A 21,345-nucleotide genomic window follows, 5' to 3' on the forward strand; every position below is an offset into this window, starting at 1 on the left:
AAGTACCGGTTTTCATTGTTACGGATGCAGTCGCGAGAGTTGCACGATTTATTCCCTTATACTAACGAGCGTTCCGACGAACTTCATGATCTCCTCGACGGTACATGAGCCCTTCACAGTTCGTTTCACTGCAGAGTCGATTTCTCAAGTATACCTTACTTAATTGTGCCGTTCTGTGTGGCAAGGTGAACTATAATGTAAAAGATCTGACTTAGCTACGATTCAGTAAGTAGTACTTATTATAAATAGCTTTTTTTAACCCTCTTTCTGCTACGATCTGATTCTCGATCCCTTCACTCCCCATACCCCTTTTCCTTACATCCGGGCCGCCATTCAGGTATCAGCAGGTATTAAAACGTCGCTTTATGCACTGAAGCACAAAAGTAACTGAAACGCCAATGTATTTCTCCGCAAAGTTCGGGAATCAATATCTCGAAACTGGTGTCATCCTGAGAATTCGTTCCAGGTGGATCCGCCTTGCGAACTCCACGGCGAGAATTTGTAAATAGCAATAGCAATAAGGTAATTAGTTAAAAACGTAATTAGTGTTTTTTAACTAGTCAATTATGCATTTCATTCTTTTCTGCAAGTAACGTCCGCCTCTTCGAGTAGCCCAGTTCATGAACTAGAATTGTGCTATCTGCCACAGGTAATCTTGAAAAAAATTTTGAAAGTGTTCGCTGAAACACCCGGTATAGACAGCTACAGTGCAACCAGCAGTAATTTCTCCTTTGTTTTTCTAATGAATAAACAAGCATTTATGGTGGAAGGCTGCAGGATAATGTGCAAAGCTCTTACAAAGGCGCCTCGTACTCCTATATACACGGAGTCAAGGTTCAAGTTTGGGTTATAGTTGGCTAGAATTAAACTAACAGCGCCGTGTTATCGTTCCTCCTCTTCTCTTGTGTCCAAGCCCTATACTTTCGCTCTGTTTACTATTGCGCGTTATGGTATAAATGCCGGATTCTTCGCATTGCCAACAGCAAGTAGCAAAACTATACGTATACAGTGACATCGTCGCGATGATAGCACGATAAGACCTTCAGATATATCTGTGTGACGTATCCTAAATCTGTTCCGAGCCAATAGCTGTACTCGCCGAGGGACACACGCAGACGTATCGGGGCTGTATGACGCACCCTTGTCGGTGATAAAATCTTCGTCGTCAAGGTTAATGTTGTTGTTTACGCGCACAAAGTTGCGAGCGGATGCGTTGTATAATCACCCGAAGAAAGAGACGTTTATCGGGAGTGCCGCCACGCGATAAAGACTGTAAACAATGATCGCAACTGAATCTTCATGCGTGTATATATATATATATATGAAGTCTTTGACGCCTCACCAGACGGCTCATGCAGTAACACGTTTGTCAAAGCACTCAAGGTGCAGCCACACACTTCACCCTTCGCGCGGACACCATTCGGATCCGAAACGTAATAGGATAGTGACCTTGTGGTGTGGAGTACCTGAAGCAGAAATGGAGTACATAACCTGACTTAATATGTATATGCCACAGAATACTGGCGGTTAATTATAGGAGAGACAGGGCGATATATAGTTTTTAAATAATAACTAGAGAGGCTATGGCTTGCCTACATGCTTATCGTGCCCTTTATGATGAAACAAGCAGAAAAAGAAGAAAAAAAAAGGGAGGGGGGGGGGGGATAGAAAGCCACTCACCTGCATGGAAATAAATCAACCACCACACGAACTCGAGGCAGTCTACGGGTGCTTTAGAAGGGTATATTCTTTTGTGCTACTTGCTGAAGTATACATTGAGGACGGAATGCGAAAACCACAGGACCACGGGAAAAGGACAAGGGTGCATGGGGCGGACGCGGCTAGGAATTGTGCTGTTAACAATAATTTTGTTTCGAAATTTTTTGGAATGAAATTAACACGCTCACCAGCAGCGGTATACAGCTCAGTGGCTATTGCGTTACGCAGCAGAGCACGAGGTCACGGTTTCGATCCCGGCCGATGGGGTCGGATTGCAAAAGCACTCGCGTACCGTGCATTGGACGCACGTTAAAGAAACCCATGGTGGTAAAAATTATTCCGCACACTACAGCGTGCCTCATGAATCAGATCGTGGTTCTGGCATGCAAAACAGCAGGGTTCATCATTATTAAAATTATACAGCGCTCGTCACGCGTCCGTGTCTTCTTTTGTGGGCCTGTGATGTGCGCTTTCCTTCCGCAGTTTAAAGGCCTACTGCGCATGCGAGCAGGAGTCGGAGGCAGCGGCTTCAACCAAGGCTATAGCTGCTTGAGCGCATACGCACACTCGCGCTTTCTCATGGCAGTCGACGCAAGCGGGAAACCCGCCGGTCGCGGAAAGAAAGAAAGAAAAAGATAGAACGCTCACAAGCGAGGCCACTGGGGCGACGACCAGACCGTGGGCGATCATCATAATAAATTGGCGATAATTGCTGTCAGCCACTTCCGCGAACACGCGGATGTATACTACATACGTGTATCCAAGACGTGGTTCACTGCTGGGCCTTCGACACGAAGCGCAGGTGTAGGTGAAGGGGAAAGAAAGATGAAAGAATTAAGAAAAAGAACGTACAAGGTTAACCGCGCGAAGGTAAACAAAGCATGTCACACTCCTCTTTCAAGGAAAGTGGAAAGACGGAAGTCACGGAACCCTGTTTGAATAAGGAACGAGTGTGGATACCGCGGAGTCACGAAACGAAACCACAGCGACCGCACTGTTACAGTAAACTACAACGATGCATTGTTGCAGTAAGTGTACTGCCTTTATATTCAAACGCCTTTATAACGAGGTTATATGGTATACCTCAAACATTATTCGTTATACAGGTCACTTCGTTGTAAAGATAGCGCGCCATGGCACTCACACTATAGAGCAGACCAAGCACGTTCGACAAAAGGAAACATTTATTTAGCACGAATTCAAGAGAGACGATAAAATAGGTCGCTAATTTTTTGTGCGTGCACACTTCTGACTGAAGGCGTGACTGCAGCCGATATTATACTGCACCGAGGTTCACGGCATGCTCCGCGGCAAAACGCGGGAATTACGATGCAAGGTTTTTATAAAAGCTGCAGGTCATCGAATACCGCTATCACCTCCCTGCCTTCAGAATTCTTGGTTCGTTTATAGGCTCTTCATCACTGTTGCCTTTGTTAACTTTCGCGTCTTTTCCGCCCTAGATGGCTTTGAAGACGTCGTCGGGATCGTCAGTTACGATCACATCACCTCGTCATCAACTGCGACGTATTCGTCAGCCTATACAGGGTGTTTCATTCTAGCTGCACCAATTTTTTAAAATGCGAATGCATTTCTTAGTCGGGGCATGTCAGGCGTCTGTCGGTGTCCGCGCGCCGGCAGGTGTTATCTCTCCGCTCTCACTCCCTCTCCCATAGCAACAGCTGCGGGCGCGCGCGCTTATCCTCGCTCCTAGCAACCGGAGCAAGTGGTGCGGGCGGAGTAGCGGACAGTGAGTGGAGAGGAGGAGCGCGCTCTGGCGTGTGAGGGCGCTCGCGTCGCGGGAACTCGGGAACTCAAAGACCCTTTGACTGTACACTTTAGCGACCACAAGGCTGTGATTATGGCCGTCAGGTACAATGACAACACAAACAGGTGCTGATGAATGTGTAAATAAATGGTTACGGTACAAATCCTCGTCTCGTCATTAATTTACGCCATTAAAATTACTACGCCGTGTACTCTCGGCGCAAGAAATGCATTCGCATTTCCTCACGATTCCCTTCGGGCAGGTGGGGGCAATTTTTTTAATCGCCGTCCACGGGCGACGGCGTTCCTAGTGCGCTCCTCACGCTTCTTCTACGACGTTCCCAGACAAGAGTCCTTGACCAAAGGTCCGTATATACAACCAACGCTAACGCGAACTCCTCTCGCACCCCACTCCTCCGTTGACCTACTTTTGTCGTACACCGCCATTGGTTGGCGCGCCTCACGCTCTCCCCCTCCAACGCGAGTATTGGACGGCGCGACTAACGTCAACGCCCCTTCCCGTTCTCCTTTTCATCTGCACCCTCTCACAGCATTCTCACGGGGGGAAGGTGGTCACTCCAACGCACTTTTCCCCTGTTGAGCTCCTTCTTTTCCTCTCCTCTCAAGCTACGTCACGCGGCCCCTTTTCAGCGAAGTCCGACAACGACGGCACAGAGTCAGCTTCGCTGTAAAACACATCGCGGCACAATGCGAAAGTTCCGCGCAGAGTTATATTCTGACCCGCCATGGTAGCTCCACTGTTGAGCTCGAGGCCTCGGGCTCGATCCCCTGCTGCGGCGGCTGCATTTCGATGGGAGCGAAATTGAAAAAAAAAAAAAAAATAAATAAACGACGGTGCATAGTTACAGATTTAGGTGCACGTTAAAGAGCTCCGGGCGGTCTAAACTAATCCACGGCGTGCCTCATAGTCAGATCGCGGTTGCGGCACGTATAATTATAACACCTGCACAAGAACCAAAAGAGTTTGTACAGCGCGCCGACGAACGTGCGGCACGGACGAAACGAACAAAAAAGAATGAACCGAGGTGGCGTGTTACGGCATCGTACGCGTTCGCACGCACTCGTAGACAAAAGAGCTTGCCTTGCTGCGCGCGCGCGCTGCACTTTCTCGAGACGCACAGCTGTGGCCCATTTCGATAATGCAAAAACACCGTGCCGTGGTAGCTGCCCTGTATTTTCTCTCCTTCAACGCGACCGCCTTCTGGCACAAAGGCGACCAAGAAAAACGAAAGGAAACGAAAGGAAATGCTGAGGGAAAATAAAACGGAGACAAGGGTGCGCAATCTGTCGGCGGGTTAAAAGGGTCGAAGAAATTTGCGGCAAACGGAAAGCAGGGTGCCCGTGCTTTGTCCCACTACAGAACCATGCAGTACTATACGGAACCCAGAGCCGTATCGTCAGCACATCAGGACAGCCCTTATGCCTAACTTGAAGAGCCTATATACATATGGAAACTCCCCAAACATTTTACCACAAATTATATATAGCAGCACGTCCACACACTTACTGAAAGTAACCGGCTTGCAATTCAATGTACAACGTGCCATATCTATTAGGAAATACACTTGCTAACAACTTCTGTCTACAAGACATTTTGTATATGTATATACTTTCTGTTGAAACAAAAAGCTCCAGTCGGAAATGAGGAAGACTCGCCGAGGCGAATCAGTGGCTATACGGCGTGTCTGCTGTTGAGCACGATGTCGCGCGTTCGAGTGCCCGCTGAAGCGGCCACATTTAGAAGAGAGCGAAATGAAAAAAGTTAAAAAAGAAGCACGCACGCACACGCACGCGCACACGCACACGCACGCGCACACGCACGCGCACACGCACACGCACACGCACACGCACACGCACGCGCACACGCACGCGCACACGCACACACACACACGCACACACACACAGACAGAGTCATATACTTAGATCATTAGGTGCAAATTAAAGAACATCCGGTAGTCAAAATAGTCAAAATTAACCCGGAGTTATGCCGGTGTTCTGCATTATGGCGTCCATCATAACCCTGACCCAGTCTTGCTGCAGGACGTTAAAACCCGTGAATCAATATATATATATATATATATATATATATATATATATATATATGTGTGTGTGTGTGTGTGTGTGTGTGTGTGTGTGTGGTGTGTGTGTGTGTGTGTGTGTGTGTGTGTGTGTGTGTGTGTGTGTGTGTGTGTGTGTTGTGTGTGTGTGTGTGTGTGTGTGTGTGTGTGTGTGTGTGTGTGTGTGAAAAACTACCGATACAGCTTTCAAGGCTGTTGCTCAATACCTGCTACATAAATGTGTTTTTCCGAACGTGAAAGAAGCCCGCAAATACACGCGGAATTGCCGCGCGACTAGCCACTCGAGGCACTTTGCGTGTATTCGCGAGCTTCTTTCACGCTCGGAAAAACACATTTATGTAGCAGGTATTGAGCAACAGAAAGCTGTATCGGTAGTTTTTCATGTTGCTCTACAATCTTCTCATTGACACTTTCATAATTAGGACAGTACTTCTCGAGTTAGATAATTAATTACAATTACCTAATTATATTTCAGTAACGAAAAAATTACTGGTGGCTACTCCACTGTACTGGAAACAATACGCACTAGGTTTGCTTCGTGTAACGCCGTTCCTCTTTTTTTTAATCGTGCTGCGTGATAGCTGGGACACCCTGTATAAAGGCAGAGTGGTTTATTTAAAGTTTATGTGTGTACGTGTGTTTGTGTGAAGAAGCAAGCTCAAGCGAGGTGGGGTACTTGGGTTGTGAACAACTAAAGTTACTCAACGACAGCTATTTCTCATTCGGAGACGGCAGCGTGTGACGGCAGCGAATGTGCGTTATACATACCTGAACGTGGTTTCATTGTTTACGTGTTTGACACGCCCGTCACATAGTCGCGTTGTGACGCACATACAGCTATCTGTACAGCGATCACTTTTCATTGCTGGGCAACAGTTTACTCTTTATATACGGGGTGACCATTTTTAAGTTTTACGGAATTTTTAAAAATCACCTAGCTGCGGCAGATAGCACAATTCTATAGTCGTTGAGCTGGATTATATCCAGAGAGGCGGACACTACTTATTTGCACGAGAAATTGAAACGTCTGTAAAACTTAAAAATGATCACCTGGTCTATATATGCACGCACCGTCGAACGGTCGAAACGCTGTTGCCTTGCGAACAACCATGTGGTGCCGCAGAGTTCATTCACTACAAAAGCGATCGGGTTTATCTCCCTGTGGCGCCATCTTTAAAAAAAGGCACGTAAAATGACAGATAAGGTTGCCTTTTATTTAAAGATGAACGAGTACCAACTCGCCCATTTTGCTACTATAGTATCGCTAGTATATAGCAAAACACATTGCAGCAAAACCTTTATCTCTCTCCTATTCCGTGAACTTGCTGGCCAATAAAGCCACGCAAAGAGGACCTGTAGGCCATCGGCGAAGGTTAGCAGGGCTGTTCAACTTGCCTTATATATAGCCTAAGCCTCTCCATTCACACCCATGTGCACTTGCACATAGGTCCCTAGCTTTCAGCCCCGTTTTGAACGCCCTGGCCGACTGCGCATGTCACACAAAATAGCTGCGAGTATACTTCGTGCGGCTAGCGAAGCGTGCGTTTCCTAAACCATGTAGTTTCCACGGTGCTGCACGCTTTTAGCGGCACACTGCAAAGGAACGCAATCTGCATTGATCGAAGCCGACTGGCGAGGGAAAGCGACAGATACTCGAGAAGCGAATGAAGTAAGCTATCGTAACGGGGACTCGGTGTGCGTTTACCGTTCCAAGGCAACGCGTTATACAGTATATACGAAGTGAGCGTCTGTTTGAGCTTCACCGACGTCTGCATCGCTGCGAGCAAGCTTTCTTTGCGGTCGCTCGCGCGCGCAGAAAAAAGTCGGTGGCCCAGATCGCGAAATGCGGTGCTCCTGATGCGAGTCGGCAAACGAGGCAGCGCCGTTGAATAAATCACCCTTTTTACTTCGGCGGTCACCCGCAAAACCGGAATGAAAGCGCGCAGAAAGCCTATATACACGCCAAGCCTCGGTGTCTGTGTAGCAAGACCGCTCTCGCAAACTTACGCATCAAATGAATAGTAAAGATTAGCCTCCCTGTACGCGGCGATTAAGTCAAAGGTTTTTGATTCCGCGGAGTTCTTTAAACAGACGTCTGAAATAGCTACCGGATGTTCTCCTTCTTTCTGACTAACATATTATTACGGGGAAGAATATTTACAGGGGGTATATATGCAGAGAGAATGCCCAGTCATATGACACAGGGCAGAGCGATACTATACTGATCGACGCTGGCATCACACCATCTTCCTCTTCTCCTCACCACGTATTTTCATCTCGGCAAAAAAAAAAAAAAAAGCAAAAACCTTTTATATACGTAAGAATATTTTGGCCTTAGACCCCTCCCCCTAAATACCTCCCTTATATACGATAGTGTTGTCTGCAGGAAAAAAGACATGAACTTAACATGGCCGTCTTAGACTCAAAGGCTCAAATACCCACAAGGAAAGCCAGTCGTGCGAGTTTACCAGTTTAATGGATTAAACTGTGATAATTCCTAAACAGCGGAAGAGCCAACACTGCTAACTGGCACCCGACGCTCGATTACGCTCTTCAGTAAAGAAAAATAAAGGAGTCATGGAAGAGTAACGATATTGTGAACCTCATTTCTTGTTTTACTTATAATTTTTAATAGAGTTTAAAAGAGCCAAAGAAATCATTTCGGTATATAATTTACAGCGCACAAAAACCAGGACGGATAGGAAGGACGACACCGAGTCACGATATTGTGACCTTCATTCCTTGTTTTACTTACACTCTTTTTAATGGAATCAGAAGAGACTGCCAGTGATTCGTGACTCTCTAGCGGATCTGTGGTTAATAGGGGTGTTGGAACAGTGAAATTCTCGAATCGAATAGAATACAAATATTCTAGAAAATCGACTTCCGAATATCGAATTGAATGTTTTCTCATTTCTAAACACAGTATGGATGTAAAGTTTGCATAGACTCTGGCAGAAAAAAAAAAAAAAAAAAAAAAAAAACTCTTGCCTACATATCTGACACATGCATGTAATTCCATTTGAAACTGGACCTCTGGTGAATCGAGGACCTTATAAGCGAGAAACAACCGCTATCAGTTGTCCGGTGCAACACGACGTAATTACAGTAATGAAACATTGGAACAGTACGTCACCAGATGCACGTACAGGGTTTCATTCGTTGAAGGGGAGACAAATTGAGACAACCAATTCACATTTAAGCTGCCTATAATCTTGGCATCCTTTGTGGAATGACTAAACATTATTGAGCGCAAATTATCTGCCCCGTACGACAGTTCAGGAATTGGTCCTCCTGTGCAGCAGAATCAGTGCCGGAACAGTCCTCCCCTTTATCGGCCTCTTTCCGTCGAGACTCCAATAAGTTGTTGCCAACCCTCACATTCAAACCGATATATATATATATATATATATATATATATATATATATATATATATATATATATATATATATATATATATATATATATATATTCGACAATTTCAATTAGTGAATTCTCATATTGAATACGAATGGAATGGCAAAGACTATTCGATTTGCGTTCGAAATTTAAAACGTTCGGACAATCATGCATATTTATCATGCATGTTTCTACAGACCAAAGTATAGTAGAAAAGACAACAGTCAATGAAAGGACCTTCAAGCTTCGGTCCAATTAGCCGATTTCCTGTCGCAAGTGTGTGCACAAATGCTTGCAGGGATGGAATGTCAAAACCTAAAGTCATCGGCATATAGTCATTGAACTAGGGTTGACATGCATCTGCTATACCTTAACGCGCGATGTATACGCATGCGATGTTTGCGAGCGTAATTACTGCACGTCGTTATGTCCCGAGAGCTTCAGTGTTGCAAGTTTTCGCTAAAGACAAGCCATGGGAAGGTACGATGTTTGTAGCTCTCTGCAGATTATTGACATTCAAAACAAGAAATAGCGTTGAATAGCCTGAAACTCAATGTATATAACTGGCCGTGGCAGCTCGGCGACTACAGCGTTCGGTGTCTGAGCACGAGGTCCTGGGTTCGACTCGCGGCTGCATCCAATGGGCGCGTTGTGCAAAACACACTCGTGTTCCGAGCTCTGGGTGCCGGCGTGGTTAAAACTAATCAGCCAATCAGAGCTCTATATGCTTATTTAAGCCCATCCGCCACAGTCTCTGCATGTTGTACTAGCATGAAGAGTGCCTCAAAAGCTTGCCGAGTTCGGATCAATCACGTGATGACGGAGCGAAACCCAGCATGTTTTTCGGTGCCACTCTCGCCATATAGTATCTAGAGCAACCTAGTAGCGGCCCTTACACGGGACCGAACCAAAAGGTTCGGCCCCGTGTACGGGTCGCACCTTGTCAGAATTGTGAAAAAAAGTGCGGCCCTTACACGAGTCTATACGGTAGTCTACGTGAGTTATGCAAACGCCCTATCCGCAAAATAGCGGTATTTTGTAGCACTGTCTGAAAGGTGCCAGCTTTGTTCCCTTTAGGCATTCTAACAAGTGACGACAGTTACAAAGTTGACGCTTGAATTTTCATGAAATTTTTAAAGCTTAGCTAACTTTTGTAAAGCATTTCAAGGTGTAAAATAATCTGATCTCCCTATACAGTCATCAAGTATGAATTCGACTTGATCTCGCCAATTTGATTCAACTTGAGGTTTAACAGATGCTTGATGAGAATGTTTCTGCGTTTCACAGGTATTTGACCAGCTAGAACGCCATCTTATAGGTTTAGATGTGCGCTATATATTAGAAGACCCATATGAGAGCAAAAGGGAATTAACATTTGTGGCTTCCTTTCGCACATATATAGCCTGTGAGTGCAGTGATATCGACCGACAAGTTGGCAGAATATCGGGCGTCCGCTCACCATAGCAACGGACGATGCAGTTCGAACCATAGTCATTAGTAGCTGGTTATATAGATGTAAATCACAACAATTACGGTACGAGTTTATGACTGAAAGTTACAGATCATCGTCACCGCTTTGTCAGCTATAGCCTCGAATTTTTGTATATGAAAACAAGCAGCGAGGTGAATTAAAACGGCGAGTGCGGCGGTGAGTGAGTGAGTGAGTGAGTGAATGAGTGGGTGAACAAAAAGAGCGCATGCTGCCTCGGCAACACCACGTGTTTCCCCGACTTCCAGCCACCGCTCGCCGGCATTTCCAGGAAAGCCAAATGCAAAAGGCTCCCGTACAGTTATCTCTCATCGATTTCCGGACTATCGGCCGGAGACATGCAACACATACACAAGGCTCGTTTTTATTTTTAGTTTACTCGTGCAACTCTGCGTTATTGTTACACGGGAGTCCACGAAGCCCGTTGGAGACGAAACTACGGCTGCACTTTCACGTGCTCGGGTGTCGAAGAGATGCTAGACTCTCTCTCTCTCTCCCAATCAATTCGCACTATGGGTGCTATAATTTCTTATCTGTAGTCAGGGGCGGATCCAGGACAGCATCAGAGGGGACGAGGGTCTGGCCATTAAAACAAACAGTGAGTGAGAGAGGGTTGTATGACTTACCGCACGCTCAAACGACGGCACCCCAGACACTCGCTTCTCGATACACCAATATCTGTAATACGCGTTGACTTAATCTAATCCGTATGCAGGTGCCGGTCACCAAATCGATTCCGATTAGTTGGCTCATCTGCAGCCGTGCAACGGAGTCACGCGCATACCCAGCATATTCCGCGACAGTATTACATTGAATACTGCATAAGGGATACTCTAGAGCGCTATAAGCAGCACCAATGGATAGGGGATTATAGCATTTGCAGTCGAAAAAGTTCTAGATGCAATGCTCACCGCATGCATTTAAGGCTCACGCAACAAATAAAATTAAGGATTGTAAGTGCCGAAGGTAATTGCGGCAGCTATAGTTTCACGACCGGCGCTGCAGAGGGTCTTGAGTGTGCAAAATGTTCATAAATATAAGCCTCCTATATTTACAGCAGCGGAAAAATGTGATTTTCCCCAGGCGCGCGTCTCTTTCGTCTTCCCTAATCAGCGCGCGGACACTAATTGACATAGTTTGGTGACGAGTGCCGTTCAGATTCCGCTCCCGATACCAAGGCAACGCGGACGCGAGGAATCCTTTATCGGTGAAACATTGATGAGGCGCCACGGGGCAGCAGCCGAGAATAGGCTGCCGTCGGCAAGAAGTTGCTTTCGGCGAGTCGCTCGGACACGCATGGCGTTATTACCCGGTCAGAACAGGGTTTTTCCTCTGTCCAACGCCGTTTTCTTGCTGTTCTTCTTGGCTGCGCCCGTTGTAAGTATTGAGATCCGTCCTGTACCAGTCTACCTCCATACACGCCCACGTAGTACGTACCGCTTCTTGCGTAAATGCACTCGTCGTATCAGGCGCATTGAGCGCCCCGCTGCAGAAGCTGCACTCGCAAACATCTCGCGTGCTCCAGGACGTGTACCAATGTCGCGACTCAGCTACAGCGCTCGAACGAAAGCACTGTCGACTGGGCGGTAACGAAATTCAATTTCAGACCTGTCAGTCAGTCGAGCTACAGTCAAGGATAGAGTGAGGCGCGGTCGTTTCACTATCATTTACGCCGCGAAGAGAACGGGAAATAAAGAAAAGCTCTCGCGTCGCTTTATCGGTGCCTATTTTTGGGGAGTGCAGAGTCGCACCACTCTGTACCGTTTTTAGACACCTTTATCACGGCAGGCACTCCTAAACGCGCGGTGCAGTTTCCACACTGACGAGACAGTCAGCCGATGCGACCACGCGCGAAGAGATGAAAGGGAAAAACAAAAGCGGTGGCACTGAGCGCGCAGCCCTACGAGAGTGCTTGACAGCGCTCTCGAAAGCCTCTTTGATCGATACATATCAAACCAGCCTATCCCGACCCGATCGGTCCAGCGGCAATAGGCGCACGCGAACGCGCGATCAATCTGTGTGCCCTCCTCTCCCGTAGAAAGTACACGACTGCCGACCAGCTGCTGATCGTAGAAAAACGATTGTTTAAAGCGCGCGTCGGGCAAAAGCGAAAGGTCTGACCAAAGCGGCGGCCAAGTTTTCTTCGCCCGCGCTCAGGGTCGCAAACCAGTTTGGGAAACACGGGGCGGGGGACCGAAACTGCGTCCGGTTACGACATCGGCGTCGCTCTCGTACGGGCCGCGAACTTACGATCGAGAACGCGCGGGGCGAGCAGAAGCCAATCAGCCTCGGTGCGGACCGGTCGCTCGCGGGTTCCGTTGGCTTTCCCAGCGAGGCGGGCACGTGCCCGCTAGCGGCGTGCGTCAAAGCGTCGCAGGAGCAGGGGCGCGCTCATCCGTTTCCGCTCGTCCGACCGCTGCCGCCCGCCGCCGCCGCGGTTAGCTACAAATAGGAAAGTGCGCCGCGAGCCATCGTCAGCCAAGCTGGGCTGCGTTCAGAGCGGCTCGCTTAAGCCTTGTGCCTCCGTTGTCGCCGCCGCAGACGTCGCCGGGATGCCTCAAACGTCGTACCCGCCTTCTCTCTCTCCCCAGTGCATCGCTCTCCTCAAGGAATCGATACACCTGTTCGAGGAGCCTGTGCAGGAGGGGCAACTACACATCTTCGTCGTGCTCGGCGCTTCGGTGAGTGGACCCCGAGGGGACGCCGCTGCTCTTCCTCTCGGAGGCTTGGTTTTGGTTTAGCACTGCCGCCGCTCGCTCTCCTCCCAATGTTTACCGACCAGCGCTTAGCGACGGACCCGAGCTTGGCTGTTAAAAACAAGGGCCCACGTGGGAGCGGGTGGTCTTTGAAGTCGGAGGCGACTCTGCGATGGGAGTGATTCGGAGGGATGTTGCCGTTGCTCCCGCTCCGGGCGCCAGCGCTCGCGATGCGATCAACGGACACGCGGAGTCCACGAGCGACAGCGGCGGGCTAGCGATTGTTGTGGTCTTACACGAGCTTGTAGGTTTTCGAGATGATGCATGCGGAGTGTTCGATGTGCCTGCATGGCGGTGTCGTGTACGGACGCACCTGTGGCTGCACGCGGTAGTACTACGCAAGCTTCTTCCATGCCTGCCGAAGCGCATCTTCCCCTTCGGTTTTTCCTCCATGTAGGTGCACGCCAGGAGTGTACTTAGCCGCACTTTCCTTGTGTTTTCCTTCTCTCGTTCTTTGACGAGGTGTGACGTTCGACTCACGCATGTGCATCGCGCGTGTTGGTCCTGGCCAACCGCTTACTCTTCTTTTTTTCCCTTTTCTCTCGTAGGGGGACTTGGCAAAGAAAAAAATTTACCCAACGTTATGGTAAGTGTGTGAAGCCATTACGAACATATTTCAAGAATTGCAGGCGACAAGAAAATTACATTTTCGGTTACATTTAAATTTCCCGGAAATTTGACAGTGGCATAGGTGGCTTGAGCATTCTGGAGCTCAAATCGACAACTGCCATAAGTCTTGCTATCGCCATGGTCAGTTATGCACTATACAGTTGTAAATTATGTAGAATGAATGAATGATTTTATTGAAACAAGGAACTTGGAAGCTTGAACTGCTTGAGGGGAAACAATATGTTGTAAAGTATGTATTGCGTGCATTATTCCCCATCTAAAGCATAACACATTAATTTTTAAAAATCTAGACATGCATGTGTTTGTACTGTATACAGACATCTCTGTACTGTATACAGACATCTTAACTTAAAACAGTTAAGGTGTGTTTGGATATACTTCAAATGTTCGTAATCCAGGACGCCATTTCCTTGTTTTATTACAGGGCACTGTACCGAGACGGTTTACTGCCACAGAAAACAAAGTTCATCGGCTATGCTCGTACCAAGATGACCGTGGAAGAGCTATGGGGAAAAATTGGCTCTTTCCTAAAGGTACGCTGGTTGTGTGTTACCGAAATACTTATGAAGTGATACTTCCTGTTCAGGTTTGGCCAGTTGTGTGTAAGCTCTTTATCACAGCCAGCCAAATTTATGCGTCACTTGTGACACGAGGGCAAAGGTTGGCAAATAGCCTGTTGCTTCTGTAGTTTCAGGGCTCGCAAAGTTGTGGTATGAGATGCACCATTTTTCTCAAACATATGGCAGGGATGTTGCCAGAGGGAGGCAGTAGGACTGCTGAGACCTGTCCCAAAATTTTATCTGCCACTTCAGCATTAAAGTAATTTCGCTATCGCAACTGACTGGACATTAAAGGGACGTAAATGTGAATGTTAAGTCAACCTTACTTGATAAACATCTCGGAATACCAATAAAACTTCAGTTGTGATAAGCCAGAAAAAGACATGAAAACAAATTTACCTGTGCTAAAAAAAGAAAGAGCAGGTTTTTAAAAATTTCTCATAACAAAAACAGCTCAAATGTGTGGGAATAAATCGAAATCTGTGACTTTGTACTGACATACTCGTACTGCAGTTGAGGTGACAAATTCAGAAATAGGAAATCTGCCCTTAAATATCTCTGCTAATAACCAAGCGTTTCTGCAGCAAATAAATACTAGAAACTCTTGAAAAAATGCTGCTAGACTACACTATTATATTGTTGCTCGTTAGTGTCACTTTAGTAGCTTAATTAAGAGCATTATCCAGTTTTTTTTTTTTTTTTTTTTAGCAGATGAACAAGGGCTACTCCTCGACTACTTGAACATTTGTGAAGTTTGCAGTTTCACTATAATTTCTTGTGAGCCCAATGATATTTTTGTCAAAACAACAGCACTGAAGCTTTTTTTTTTTTTTTGTGCTCGCATTGTTTGAAAGGTACCCGTGAGCAGTGCATTGAGTAAGGAGTACTCTTGCCTGCCTTTCCTTACCATGAGTCTGAACCAATTTTCTCAGCTTCCTGTCATTCTGAGCAAGACAGTACTAGTAATTCATGAACTTGGAAGTCATTACTGTAGGGTTGCTGTAGGATTCACCGCTTCCTCGTAACTTCACTGTATGTCCCCATTATATAAAGCCGCGACGCTGCAGCCATTTTCCCAAAAATAAATAAGAGAAGAAAGTTGGCTTCACGCAAAAAATGGGTTGCACAAGTGCTTTCAGTATTTAGAGCTGCATCTCGGTATAATCTCTCTTTCCAAACATTTTCTACCTAAGGTGAAGGAGGAAGACAAGAGCCGGTTTGCGGACTTCACTCGTGCCAACTCGTACTTGGCTGGCAAGTACGATGTAGGCGATGACTTTGCAGCTCTCGACAAGGAAATGCAGAAACTCGAAGGCGGCGCGGCTGCGAACCGGATGTTCTACCTGGCACTGCCGCCCACAGTCTTCCACCAGGTCGCCACCAACATCAAGCAGCATTGTATGGGCAAGCAGTAAGTGAAAACTGTTGATGGTTCCTGTTTCCTAAAATTGACGTTAACTATGGCCACCAGACTTCGACATAGTTTCCTACTTACATTACCAGAGGGAACTATGGTGCTGTGACAGTGGCGCACCGACGGGGGGGGATTCGGGGGTGGGAACCCCCCCCTGAGGCCGACTTGACCCCCCCCTTTTGTTTAACCCCTTTTCTTTCCTTACGCATTTGAGTACTGCAACTAAGATGTAAGACGTGCAATCGTCTGCACACTTGCAAAAAGCGCATTTTATTGACAATTTCCCGTGAAGAAATCGAAATTAGTGCTGTTTAGATGGTATTGGCAAACTGTCAACCCCCCCCCCCCCTGGCAGAGATCCTGGGTGCGCTACTGTGCTGTGATCTTTCACCTTCCATAGGAATGATGGTTAGTACATGGATTTGTCTCATCTTTGTGCTTGTGGCTTTGTTTGTTACAATTTCCTTGCCTTGATTGCCCTAAATTTTGAAGCAGTTGCCAGTAATCTTTGTAGGAAACTTAGTGGCAGGAATTGCAATTTGGAACCTCCTCACTGATAAATTAGGCTTTGCTTTTACTCTTTTGTCAGTCCTCGAAATTGTTTTAAAAATCTTATTTTTAATACTACACAACTTGCGTCTTGCTTCCTAACAGGTTGCTACTGTGGCTATCGCGAAATATATAATGTTACGTTAATCATGTGCTCAATTTTTTTTTGCAAATAATAGCTTTGAACGTCTCGCCCACTTGTTATTGTGTTATCATAGTATTTTATGCAATTAAACTTTTGTATGCGTCTGCCACTGAAAAATGTTTACTTATTGGGGCTCCAGCATGTTTCTGTCTGTGTGTGTGTGTGTGTGTGTGCACATGCATGTGCGTGTGTGTGCGCGTGCGTGCGTGTGTATGTGAATTGCCTGCTTGTCTAATGGTGCTATGCTTGCTTTGGGAAATGTCAGTTTGTATATGGGTCTAAAATGGTACTTCTGTCAGTGTATAAGGGGAAAAAAGACTACTTTAGCTTTCATTTTATACGGTTCAGAGTGGTGTTTATGTGATGTATTTCTCAGTGAAAAAGAAAGTATTGCTGGCCAATATACTTCAGTTACAAATAGGGGGAAAAAAAAAAGCTTTAGCTTTGATTTGCCAAACTTGCTTCCCATGCTACCCGCTGCAATTGCTCAGTGGCTATGGTGTTTTGCTGCTGTGCACAAGGTTGTGGGTGCAATTCCTGACCACGGCAGCTACATTCCAAGGATCACGGGGCAGAAGTGCTTGTTGCTTACATTTTGCTGCATTTTAAAGACTCCCATGTGGTTAAACTAATCCAGAGTGCTCCATTGTGCTGTCTCTCATTGTCCCCATTGTTGCTTTGTGACGTTACAAATCTCGTGAATCAAACAATGCGGCCTTATGTTGCAAGAGTGGACTTGCTGGTTTTTAACACTTTTGTTTGACCCTGTCATCCTCAATGTTCCAGGGGCTGGACCCGTGTTGTGATTGAAAAACCATTTGGCCGGGACTCTGAATCGTCTGCCGAGCTTTCAAACCACTTGGCCTCGCTGTTTGAAGAATCTCAGATATACCGTATCGACCACTATCTTGGCAAGGAGATGGTTCAAAACCTCATGGCAATAAGGTGAGCAGTTGGAACATCTTGCGCTGCCTCATTATCTTGACGGAAATTTGCCCAGTAAAAGCTTCCACGCTCTTCATTGGCCGTCTACACATTCTAGGTTTATGTCATTTAGCGAGAAGAATTTAAAGCTGCATCTGTATCAATTTTTTTTTTTGCCCTTTCGTCTTTCACACAGAAATGTAAATTAGTTATGTGAGCTTAATATAAACATTTCTGTATTCTAGTGAAACTTTATTGGGTTGAGTGAGAAGATTGGGGAACTGAGGGGGCTCGACATCTTTGCTAGTAAAGACCACATGAAGCCAACAAACAGTGCAGCCAAGTAATGCATAGGGGAAATTAACTGTTCTTTTAAAGAATTTAGATGACGATCTAATAGGACTGTGGAAATGAAAGACAACTTGCCACAGGTGGAAGCTGTACCCACATCTTCCACATTAGACATGCTAATCTTTACCACTTGAGCTGTGGTAGCTGTTGTCTCCCTGTTTGCTTCCTTTTGTACTCGTGTATATATGGTTTAGCCATGGAAGTTTGTGTTATGGAAGGGAAGCAAGCACTTTTACTTCACTGTAAAAGCAGAAACTATTCTTTGTCACAATATCTATTTCTTGCTTGTTTGGAGTGCTCTCTGACCAGCCAGCTCATGCACTACTATGAGCATCGTAAAAAGCTTTGAGTTCATTACATCTGAACATGTGGTACTGCCTCTCTTGTATTTAATTGGTAAAATCATAGTTTTGTATAACTAAAAATCTGGCCTTTAAAAAAAGTAGTGCACTGGATTATGCACTGTCTAGTGACTAGTGAAATTAGTGACTGGCTTTCTCTGTTTTGCTTGCATTATCCAGGCATGTATTTTTTTTTTCTTTTTCCATTTTGTCTCTCCTCAGGTTTGCCAACCAGATCTTTGGTCCTACGTGGAACAGAAACAACATTGCCAGCATTGTGATATCATTCAAAGAGCCATTTGGAACACAAGGCAGAGGTGGTTACTTTGACAGCTTTGGTATTATTAGGTGGGTAACAACTGTAAATTGGTGTCAACTGTTCAGCCGTTTCTATATTATTATGTTCACAATATCTTCATTTGGCATAATGCTCCTGTTTGATTTTTCTTATCAATTAAGTGTAGCCATTGGTCTAAGCACTGTGCTGACTGCAGTGTATTCAAGCAGTGCAGCTGTAAGGCATCCACAGATTTCATGCATATAAGTTATGTATTTAGCTTAATGAACCGGAAAATGTGGCCAATGACTACTTCGACATAAATATAGGTCAACTACAGAGTTTGGGTCAATATTTGTGAGCAAAACTGAACTGTGACTGCAAGGCACCTTGCACTTACTAAATTTTCCCCTTCTCTGCTGGAAGTTAATCTTACAGTAGACTTCTGTTAATTAGACAGCGGTTAATTCAATCCTGGCTGAAGGTCCTGGCTGCATGCATTTCTGTGGTGGGCCCAAACTTTCGTTATTTCAATTCTAAAATTGACCTTCGCTCAATAATTCGAACTTAACCAGTCAGCACGGACGCGCCTGACCCCTATGGTGACCCCAATAGCAACGTCTTGAGTGGTCGCATCAAAATCTACGATTTCAAAATTGAAGGAACCTTAAGGCGGCAGCGCCACCTATCTTTCGTTGTTGCGTCTTTTCCGACTTATGTAGGGTCATCTTGCGTTAAGTTACTTCCTTTTTTTTTTTTGTGTGTGTGTGTGTGTAAGGGTGATTTACTATAAGCTAAACTTATTTTTCTCTTTGGTGTCCCTTTAAAAGATTTGTGCAGATCCAGCGTGCATGTTAGAATCTATCTGAAGCGAAGCTATAGTAACGAGGTTAATTAAATGGTATAAAACAAAATGCAATGCATACAGTTGTCTCTGTTTTCATTTTATGCAACATGCGACCTCATTGAACCCTTATGCATTGCACAGGTAATAACTTTAATATTGTAGAATGTTTGTCTTAATGGCACAATACTGTTCACAAGCTATGCCGAAATGGCATACAAGCTTTCTGAACATGCTGCAGTAAGAGCTTTTATTTATTTCTTTGGAGATGGGGTGATAACCTTGAAGCTTATCTTTATTGGACAACTTTGTCATGAGTGCTTACTGTGTGTATGTGTGCTCTTCTTTTTTAAAGGGACGTCATGCAGAATCACCTGTTGCAAATTATGTCCCTCGTCGCTATGGAGAAACCAGTGTCCACAGATGCAGAGGACATCAGGAATGAGAAGGTTAGCAGCCTGAGTTGCTTGCACTTCGTGTGACTGTGTGTGTCTGTGCTGATAATGGGCAGCCGGATGGCACACTGTTTCCTGCTTCCTGCTCCAGGTTTCAGATCGGGAAGTTTGTGCTACAGGCATTATTTCCTTCTGCAGTATGCCTGCGAGGTTCACATTTTGCAACATTATAGCATGGATTATTTGTGTTGACGTTGCTTAATGAAAGGTTAGATTTATGCTGTACTCGCAGTTATTTATTGCTTTCTGTCATACATTTTCCCGAGAGTTATAACTTATTGCCTGCTTTTTGCCGTTCTCTGACACATGTTGTCTGTGTTGCTTCACACATAGTAGTTTTTCATTGCTTGCTGTTACCTGCAATTCTTTTATTGCATAATACCTGCTCTGAAAATTCAAATTAAAGTGCATAGTGGGGTATTTGGACTACATCATCACTTAAACATTTGTGCTTCATTTTTGTGTTTGGTTTCTAATGTGTGCTATGAATGCAAGTTATGCACAAATTTTGCCTTGAGGAGTGGCTCCACGGCAGTGTGCGCTTAATTTCCATGAAGCGCATTTGCGTTTGTACAGGGAACAGCAGTGAAGGCTGCGATAAACATAAGAAAAATATCTGTAGCTCTGCTTTGTGCTGATAAATGTGTGGGGTTGGTTCTATAAACATTTGAACATTATTGTACAGTGTAGACCGCTTATAACGTAACTCGCCAGAGTCGTGAATATCCGCACTATAAGCGGTACCGCACTATAACCAAAGCAACAATTTTCAAGGCCCGCACATATGCAAAACATGTGCACCGAGCCGCCACGTGTATGCGACAGTTGAGGAATGCGGCTAGAACATTTGCATTCAATTTACAGTCGAATCTCGTTAATTTGAACCAAATCACGTGGCGGCGCCTCCAACCGGCATTGCTCCGGCAACGCCATAGAGTAAAAGCTTAGGAGAGAACCCTCAATGTCGCGTGCGAAGAAAACAAAAGAAAGAAAAGCGGCGGAAATTTCACCCTCTCTCAAATGGCAAGGTCGCCAATTCTGCGTTGCGCCGGAACATGCGTGTATGTGCCGACGTCTCAGCCACGCTACCGTAGCCACGCGTAGAAAATGGCAGTGAACCCTTCTTTCTCCTTTATGCTTCTCTACTTTCTAGTCACGTGTTGACCTTGCACGCTGCGGCTACGGCGCAGAGGGAAGCAGCGGCGCTGTCCCAGGCTGGCCAACGAAACTGTCCACGCCGGCAAACGCCTGCTTCCCGATAACGGCAGAAAACGAAACTTCGGGGAGCTGGCACTGGGCCGGCTGGAGCGACGGCGCCTGCATGGCGGCGGGCGCGCACAGTGACAGTCGAAAGTGAGGGAGCTACGAGGGAGGGCGAGGGGAGCCACTGAAGCGGCGGAGTTGCAGAGGCGAAATCCACTTCCCTGCCGCCCTCTTCCCTCACATCCCACGGTCTCTGCGTGCGCCCTTCGCTGTGCTGTGCCGGCGCCGCCCGCTCCCTGAAGTTTCGTTTACTGCCGTTATCGTGAAGCGAGCGTTGGCAGTTTCGTGGCCTTCGCTCGCTATGCGCGCCGTGATATTTCACGACTTGCACTCAAGATTCTGGTTTCAGCCTCACTGGCTGTTCG

The 21,345-nt window shown here is 46.1% G+C and overlaps 1 protein-coding gene and 1 long non-coding RNA gene across 6 annotated transcripts in view; one reads left to right on the forward strand and one right to left on the reverse strand.

Moving 5' to 3' along the window:
- The window catches only part of LOC119460921 (glucose-6-phosphate 1-dehydrogenase-like), a 61,749-nt gene that overhangs the window by 34,824 nt on the left and 5,580 nt on the right, over positions 1 to 21,345 (forward strand). For 2 of the 5 annotated variants that reach the window (XM_049672725.1, XM_037722056.2), the window contains exons 2-8: positions 13,063 to 13,152; positions 13,776 to 13,813; positions 14,282 to 14,390; positions 15,611 to 15,828; positions 17,312 to 17,470; positions 18,364 to 18,489; positions 19,618 to 19,711. In XM_049672725.1, the coding sequence (XP_049528682.1) occupies positions 13,063 to 13,152; positions 13,776 to 13,813; positions 14,282 to 14,390; positions 15,611 to 15,828; positions 17,312 to 17,470; positions 18,364 to 18,489; positions 19,618 to 19,711 (834 nt within the window). The other 3 variants (XM_037722052.2, XM_037722053.2, XM_037722055.2) reach the window with 3 other exon arrangements.
- LOC125947598 (uncharacterized) overlaps positions 1 to 21,345 on the reverse strand; it is a 47,246-nt gene that overhangs the window by 17,633 nt on the left and 8,268 nt on the right. The gene's annotated exons all lie outside the window — the stretch shown is intronic.

Source organism: Dermacentor silvarum, chromosome 8 (genome assembly GCF_013339745.2).
Source record: "Dermacentor silvarum isolate Dsil-2018 chromosome 8, BIME_Dsil_1.4, whole genome shotgun sequence".
NCBI classification, from domain to species: Eukaryota; Metazoa; Arthropoda; class Arachnida; order Ixodida; family Ixodidae; genus Dermacentor; species Dermacentor silvarum.